Genomic DNA, 8151 nt, shown 5'->3' with positions numbered 1-8151 from the left:
TGCCTGCTCCACACACGGATGTTCTGCTTTCTGTAGCAACAGCAGAGTTCACCAACCTGCAGGTCAAAGTGATGCCCCCCCCCGCCCAGACCGCTTGGGTAATACCAGCTGGATTCCTGCTGCAGTTCCCTTTCATCCACTGGTTTCTGAAGCCGAGGCTTCAAGGCAGCCTAACCCCATCCAGGGCACGGGTCCCACAGCCCCATCTTCCCCTCGACTGCAACTGCAAAATCTTATCCCTCTAGCACTGTCTTTGGTGCTTGTGTAGGTCGGAGGGAAGCCAGTTCAGGGAGTTGAGCTGGCAAATAAATAATGCTGTTAGAACTAACACAGAAGCATTTTCTGGTGTTTCACTAACTCAGCTCTCTGCGGACTCCAATGAATGTGAAAATAAGTCAAGAGATAAGTAAGGAGCAGAGCAGCCCTGAGTTCAACTGCAATGGGTGCCCACGAAGACTGAGACTTACCACATTTCTGTTTCGTTGCTTTACATTTCCCCACATTGAGAGATCACAACTGGCAGCTTGGGTTTGTTATTTGGACCCGTAGGCACGTTCTGGGGACAAACAAATATATAACATTAAACCATATAAAAGCACAACAAATCCAGTGAGTGACAGGTACCCAAGGACTAGCTAAGAGGTGTCTGTGCAACATCAGGAACCAGGAAACCTAGACACAGCTGAGTAACAGAAGCATTTTGGCAACGGACATGGCCATAACCAGGTGAACTCTCTGTGCGCGGAGGTTTGGGTTACAGACCAGACCCTGATCCTTTGAATGGGAGGGAAGGAACAGAGAAAAAACTGGAGAGTTCCTCATGAGATACAGCAGACATCACGGCACTTGAGGCTTAAATCTTTAAAGTTACTAGTTACAGCTGGAACATACAAAGCAAACTTGTATTTGTACAGAAGGGGAATCCAAATAAAAGACAGCTGCAACGCAACCCTCACTCTGAACCTCTCGTTCTGCTGGACTTGGCTGCTCTTTCATGAGTCTCTTACTTATTTCCTTTAATTTCCCCTCACCGCTAGTGATGTGCAAAGCAAAGCAGGCACACCACAACCCTGCCAGCAGTACTTCTGGCAAAGAGGGCTAGCAACACACGCGTTATATCATGCCATACAGTTCATTACATGCAACCTTTTCTCAGTCAAAACAGTTGTCAGCTCTGTGTTTGCCCCACTTTATGGATTCTCTGCCAGCAGAGGCTCTTGTGCACATTAGTCCATGAGTGTGCCACGAAGCAGCATTGGCGCTCTCAAAGAACACACCACTGTCTGTTAAATCTACCCATCATCCTGCCGGGACACCCAGTTACAACACTGGTAGCAACAACCACCCCTGAGCAGATTTATCTTCAGCTCCTGGAAGCCCATCAGAAGATCCGTTTAATTTTTGTCGTTAAACATGCTGATCACGGATCAGCAGAACTGATGATTTAGCACCACTGAACAATCCCAGGCAATGGCACAGAAGTGATCTGCTTTACACTCTTGTCCGAGTTGCTGATGGAATAGCTTTTCAATTCAGCTTCCTGAACAAATGCAAAGCATTGCAAATAAAGCCACAAGAACACAATCCCCACTCAAAGACTAACCAGCAACCACGAGAGCATAGCATTTCTAAAGTCAGTCTATATGACAGCCTTTGCCTCAACAGATTTTCTGCTATTTTATAACAATGACATCCGATAATACCAGTTATCAACCCTGGTATTCCCTGTTATCCCATAAACAGACAGCAGGAGAGAGCAGAACAACCCTTGTTAATCCTCTACATGACTTTCCAACACGGACATCCACAGAGAAACAGGCAAATTCAACTTACTTCAATTTTTCTCATGACCAACAGCCCATCGACAATTTTACCTAGAATGAGGAAACATATCCACTTCAATATGACCACTTTTCACCTTTACTCCCCCCACCTCATCACAGGTCTATGCTTTTTTGTTACTCCTGAAAACTCTTGTGCAGTATAGCTATTGGGCACTTCAGGGTTTGTTACCAACCTCTAAACTGATAAAGGAAACAATCCTTCTTTAAACATTTTCCACGTTCTGAACAGATTAAGTGCATTTTCCCTTTTCAGGGGTGGCGTGTGTAGAAATCTAGGTTTTGAGATTCCAGCTGTGCTAAAATACAGCATGAACTACCTATCAACACAACCTTCGTAATGATGCAAACCCAGCAATTAACAATTTACTTAAGAATCAGAGGAAGTATTAAGTAGGGTATCAGCTTAAAGGCTGGTCTTGAAATCCTACAGCTCAAGCGGCAGTACATGAAAAGTTAGCAGATGGGGTTTCTTAGAATTACATCTAAAAACTCTGCTGAAAGCTCAGTCCTCTCTGACAGTGGAGAAGAAAGGCATCCCTTCACTCATCTGTCCCTTCCACACTGGCACAAGGATTTATGTAGTAGCGTAATACACCAATCAAGGAACGGATCTAAAGCTAACCTGCGAAAAAACCCACGTTTCACTTCAACAGCAATCGACCTCAGTACCTGGCTGCACAGATTCCTCCGCTAGCACAAGCCAGGGAGGAAGAACAAGCAGCCCATGGCTGCTGATTTTAGCAGCTGGGCCACAGGGAGTGTCTATGAGCTGGTACGCCAGACCCCCACTGCAGGTACTCACCAAACACAACATGTTTTCCATCCAACCAATCGCATTTGGAGCACGTAATGAAAAACTGACAGCCGTTGGTACTTGGACCACTGTTTGCCTGGGGGTTGAGAATTGCAAAATTTAAAAAGCGTACAATTAAAGACTTCCCAAAACTGAAGGCAGACATGTCTCTCATAGAAAAGAGCCGTCGCTCGAGACCCAGACTAGCTTATTTTTAGCTTACTGTTACACAAACCAAAGGAAGCAAGATATACAACTGCAGGAGAGTGTCCCTGTGCTGGGCCGTGGCATACCACCAAGTCTGGTCATGCCAGTGAGCGCAAGAGGCACCTCACAGACTTTTTATTATACTTCTACGAAGAAACATTCAGCACAAGACTGCTGAAATCTGGGCTCAAGAGCATGCTCCTGAAAAAAAAGCTAAAATGTTGATGATGAGCACTTACTGCTGCAGTATTGTACTGGGGAAAACTGAAAGCCAGAAAGAAAGAAGGTGATTTCTGCTATTTGGAAGGTTTCCTCAGACTATAAAAACCAGCTCTGTCTGTTCTGATGATCAGAATGAGAAAGGTAACAATTGTATTGGCACAGGGTTCACAGCAACGGTGTCATGCAGATGCGAAATACAATTCACACCCAAAAGCAGCACCCAGAACCTTTGCACTCTGCTAGGAGAACATCTCTGCAACACTTAAGTCCTTTTCAATTTTTTCAAAGCTCTTCTGACAACCAGGAGGTACGAAAGCGTGTTTCTGTGCTAACAAGTGAACTGGGCCAGTTCTGCAGCAGCAGGACTGCACAGGACACGGTCAGACTGGATCTTTTACTCATTGCTAGCCAGCTCGGGAATGATCCAGCTGGGACGGAGTATGGTTTGGCCCAGCAGAACAACTGCAGAGCCATGCCATTTTAACACAAGGCTGGCAGTACTGGTGTGGGATCCCTTCTCCCTCACTACAGTACACTGGTTGCTTAGCTGTGTCGTGACACCTCTTTTTGGGCCATGTTCTGAACTGGATGAGTAACTAGTCCAAATGGTGACTGCCCAAAGCAAGTGGTTTTAAGAGCAAGGCAGCTGGAAGAGCTGCGGAAGAGGCAGTTGTGGATAGGAACCCTGAGGCACCGGCTCCACTTACTTTCTATTGCAGAAGTCAGTGTATTGTTCCCATCAGGCAACATGCAACAGTTGCAGTTTTTCCTACAATGCTGAACAGGAAGCATATGTTATAAAAGATACCATGGTAACGCCACTAGGGCTTTGAAAGTCCTAAATCTCTTTGTTTCATCCTGTTGAGGTCAGTGTTTTGATCAGGGAAGGAAAAAAACCACACCACCACTTGCCACTGTATGAAAACTGTAAGAATCAAGCTATCCTGAAAGCTGATCAAAGCAAGCCTGGTCCAGCACTCCAACAGGTAAAAACGAAAGGATGCTGCAGGGTCAGGACTTTTGTGTTACTCAACGCATTAACCCATGAGTAGCCTTCTGGCTTGCAGTTACAAAGCACGTCTTTCAGACCTTGTATCCAACGGTGGAGATTTCTGTTGCTTGGCAAAATTATTATACACTTAGGAAAAGGGCACAGAGGAAGTACCAAAAGCTTTTTAGTCTTATCAGTATTCGATACTCACCATAGAGAGCAGCCCAGGAGCAGAGTGTTTCAGCTTGAAGTTTTCATCTGCAAAAGGACCCCTGTATATACTGGCTACTCCAGTGCCGTCTCCCTGCACGAGAGAGGTGCCCAGTCAGCTACAGCGCTTGTTCTGCAGCAACTGCTACAAAACAATTCAATTTAAAAATTACATTTAAAATCCCCAAGCCAAAGGACAGGGTTAAATTCAGCCCAGAATGGATGCTGTACTGCCATTTATACACACCAGCAGTGAACACAGGCAACGTTTCCTTTCTGAAGGGGAACAGTGACTGGTTTCTAACTACACAGTTGCACCCATATGTTGGCAGAAACCCATGGAGATGGTACGGATTAAGTCCAAGCCTCCCAGAGTGAGATGGAGGCTATAAGATTGCATGGTATGGACCTACCTGGACTTGGCAGGGAAAAGGGAGGGCACGTAGAAGTATGGGCTGGTGTGACAAGGAAAGCAGAAGTGGTTGTGTGGAAAAAGTCAGCTGATGGTACACTTACTTGTTTCACCTTATTTTCTGTGACTACTGGAAACAGCGAAGTGTTTCATCTCTCTGTTCAGCAAAGACAGTTTCTAAAATACAGAGTTTCTGATTTTTGCTGTACTTTCTACCAAGTTGAGACACCTTGTACTGACTAGAAGCCCTAGTACTCAGATCTCAAGACACTTAGAAATTTAAGCAGCACGGTCCGCCAACAGCTGCAGATCGCAAACTTTGACTGCTCACGAGTTTATAACTTTGCAGAAGCCTGAAATACGGTTCACGGAAGACACGCAACTTGTGAGACTGCTGAAAGCCACCCTGCCCTTTGGTCCAGCGTTGCAGACACTCCTGTATGACGCCAAAAGGACTGAGCACAGATCCTTCAACAGAATGGCCTTACAGGTGCTGCAGTAGAATGCAAACAAGTACCTCTGGCACAGTTAGGTAAATTTACTATTCTGACAGTAATTTCCCTTTCTGTGCTGATTTTCCCTTTCTATGTCACTTCAGCCCCATTTCTTCTGCCTTGCTGCAACCTGTCTCCCTTCATTGCCTTTCTGATTAACATGTACTTTACTTATCAGGCCAAACTTAACAGGAAAATAAGATGCCAGTAATATACCATGTGCAGCTCCACACCTTTTGCTCTGCTTGCCTAGCTCTTGCTTCTTTTCCTCCTATTTTCTGTGGTTTACTTAAACTGTTGGCTCTGAGACAGGAACGTATACCCTACCTTAGTGGTCAGTGTGACTGTTCTTGCTCCCCAGGTGACTTTGTAATAAGTGTAATTTATAAATTACAAATACTGCTGCAATCTGTAATGCTTGTTGAGCTTAAAGCCCACTGGGACATTCGAGCGGCACCACAATTAACAACTACGTAAAAGTCTGGTGTGGCTGAGCCACCCCCTGTGCGGTCAGTTCTCTCAGACAACCAAGTTTTATAGATTTTGTATTAAAAAAGCTTGATCACCCCCCTCATATTTTGGAACACTTCCAGAAATGAAATAATTTTACTGCATCCTAGGACAGCGAAGAGACCCCACAGTCCTCCAGCCGCCCCCATATACTCTGCTAATCCCCAGGTCAGAGCATGACCACCACTGCAGGCACAGTCTTTTCTATTTTGAGACAATTCACTAACAAAAAAAATAGTTTTGATTTAAACTATCCCTTGCACTAGATGCTTGGTTCTGTACTCAAGGTCTCTCTCCACAAAGCTAATAGAAATTTGGGGTTCTTGTCTGGGGGGACAGGAGGACAACAGGGTAAAAAAAAAATCCTTGCAAGTTTGAAAAGCCTCTACCTGTACTGCCATGATTTTTTAGAGAGGAAATATTTTGAGAAGGAGAAGGTACGTTCACCCAAGACTGCAGATTTGTTTTCAAGTACATTACAGTCTGTTGCAGTAAGATGGCAGCAATGCTACATGGAAACCTCCAGTACCTCAAAAGAGAGCCAACAGATCCCGTAAGCAGGCACTAACCCTTGGGAACAGTTGCATATTGAACCATGTAGGAAAAGTACAAAAGGAATATAGAAGTACATACGTTTACAAAGTCACCTCCTTGGATCATGAAATCCTTTATTACCCTAAAGAAGTAAAACAACACTTAGTTCTCAGTAGAAAAATGCCTCAAGAAGCTTAATATGATAAAAAGGAGTTCTGCCTCACAGCACAACAAAAGTTATCAAGGTCTATGAATGCTACAGTCTAAAATCTAGAATAAATACTAATGACTGGTTGCTATCAGGTAATTTGGGACCCATTGCTGTCGACCAGGGATACAGATTAGGTGACAGACGCCAGGAAACGATCTCTGACCTGGCACACCAGGAACGGGGGATCCCTCCCACTGACCCCAGCATACACATCTAACAGCACCCGCAAAACCCCCAAACCTACAGAATGGTGACATTAGCCATGACCTACAAATGCCTCCCAGACCATTAACGCCTTTTAGGCATGTCTCAAAACCACATCTAGCTCAGATTGCCATTTACATGCCTAAACAAAAGCAGAAGAATTACCTATGGAAAGTGCTTCCTTTATAACCTATAGGGACACCATCTTTCCTGCAAGGAAATAAAGAGAAACATCATTGCAGCTTACTGGATATCCCAACACAAATCCCTCCCAGAAATTCAGAGTTCCCAAGGGTTGCCCTATACGTTAGTAGCCGCCTTGATATACAACCAGCCAACCCACCTGCTGGGGCCTGGCTCCCGGCTGGTGCCATCAGAGGCCAAGGCAAACCTCGAGTGGGCTCTGTGCATTGAATAACACAGTTCCCTACAAGATCCATCCCACCAGCTTAACGGATCCCACTGCAATCTGCAGCAGGAGCAGGTAGGATTTGCAGGCAGGGCTTTTTAGAGCAACCTGAGCACAAATAAAATCACACCTAAAAAGGAAAGTCTGCCATCTCCATGACTGACCATCACAATTTCATCAGAGCAGACTTCTGTAACTCTTTCATTTTGTACTGGTATAGTAAGAAAAACTTCCCAGTGAGCCTTCTTGCTACTCACCCAGCCCTGTTTCTCTGAGTAGGCTACTTAAAAGGACACGATAACCCTCTTACCTGAATTCACCTGTACAAAACTGCCTGGAAAACAGGAAAAAAAGCAGAGCGTGAGGCACAGCTGAACTCCAAGGACACAGAGGGCTGCATTCAGCAAACATGCGCCAACCGTCACACAGGGCTTTCCTTACTGCGTTGGGGATACCCCCAATGCAATGGGAACCGGCAGTAACTCCTCCCCGCTTCCATTTCAAAACAAACTTCCGCCCGTTCTGCAGTTGAGGCGGTCAGATTACAACCAAGGTTGTAAGAGACCAGATGTGGAGCAGGCACCGTGTTCCACAGAGAACAGAGTATATCCATTTCTCCCATAGAAGCAGGATGTCCAAGTGGTACATCCTTCAGTCAGTGGCAGGGAACTCTACCATGACATTAAGGTACTGCCTTTTATAAATGCAGTGAGGTTATCAGAAGCTTCACAGAGAGAGCAGAGAGGGACTGGAGTCCTTCAGCTTCCAGCTAGATGGGCTGCCCCAGACAACCAGGATGCTGCACAGTCACATCTCTCTGGGAATGGAGAGAGGAGCAAAGCAGGTGCAGCGGTTCTGGGGGGCAGGTAGTCACTGTCACCATAGACATTCCTGCACCAGAAAGCCCTCACAGCCCGGGTCCAGGCTGAGCCACGGGACTGCTGCCTGCTCCTTACCTGAAGTTCTCCGCTGTTTTGGGCACAACATCAGCAAACAGCTCAATCTTCATGCGGCCAACCTCCTGGGGAAGGCAGTGCCCAGATTAATCTCCTGGGCCCCTCTCACACACACTAGCCTCTGCACCCAGGCAACTCCCACACAAATTCAACC

General features: G+C 45.8%; 1 protein-coding gene across 1 annotated transcript; it reads right to left on the bottom strand.

Annotated features, from left to right (window-relative positions):
- Nucleotides 1-468: 468 nt before the first annotated feature.
- On the bottom strand, nucleotides 469-8059 carry PPIH (peptidylprolyl isomerase H (cyclophilin H)). The gene is made up of 8 exons (XM_009889822.1): nucleotides 7998-8059; nucleotides 7352-7375; nucleotides 6798-6842; nucleotides 6317-6359; nucleotides 4269-4361; nucleotides 2647-2734; nucleotides 1834-1874; nucleotides 469-556 (listed from the first exon to the last, which is right to left on the bottom strand). The coding sequence occupies exons 1-8, from the start codon at nucleotides 8048-8050 to the stop codon at nucleotides 488-490; spliced, it is 456 nt and encodes a 151-aa protein (XP_009888124.1). The 5' UTR covers nucleotides 8051-8059; the 3' UTR covers nucleotides 469-487.
- Nucleotides 8060-8151: the final 92 nt, after the last annotated feature.

This window comes from Charadrius vociferus, unplaced genomic scaffold (assembly GCF_000708025.1).
Source record: "Charadrius vociferus isolate BGI_N301 unplaced genomic scaffold, ASM70802v2 scaffold727, whole genome shotgun sequence".
NCBI classification, from domain to species: domain Eukaryota; kingdom Metazoa; phylum Chordata; class Aves; order Charadriiformes; family Charadriidae; genus Charadrius; species Charadrius vociferus.
This window is presented reverse-complemented; position numbering and strand designations above follow the sequence as displayed.

Excerpts from the sequence above, each read along its gene's own strand:
- PPIH (XM_009889822.1), bottom strand. The coding sequence starts at position 8,050 with ATGAAGATTGAGCTGTTTGCTGATGTTGTGCCCAAAACAGCGGAGAAC. Across the intron at positions 7,376-7,997 it reads AAAACAGCGGAGAACTTCAG|GCAGTTTTGTACAGGTGAAT; the intron begins GTAAGGAGCAGG and ends CCTGTTTTCCAG. Across the intron at positions 6,360-6,797 it reads AAAGGAAGCACTTTCCATAG|GGTAATAAAGGATTTCATGA; the intron begins GTAATTCTTCTG and ends TTACTTCTTTAG.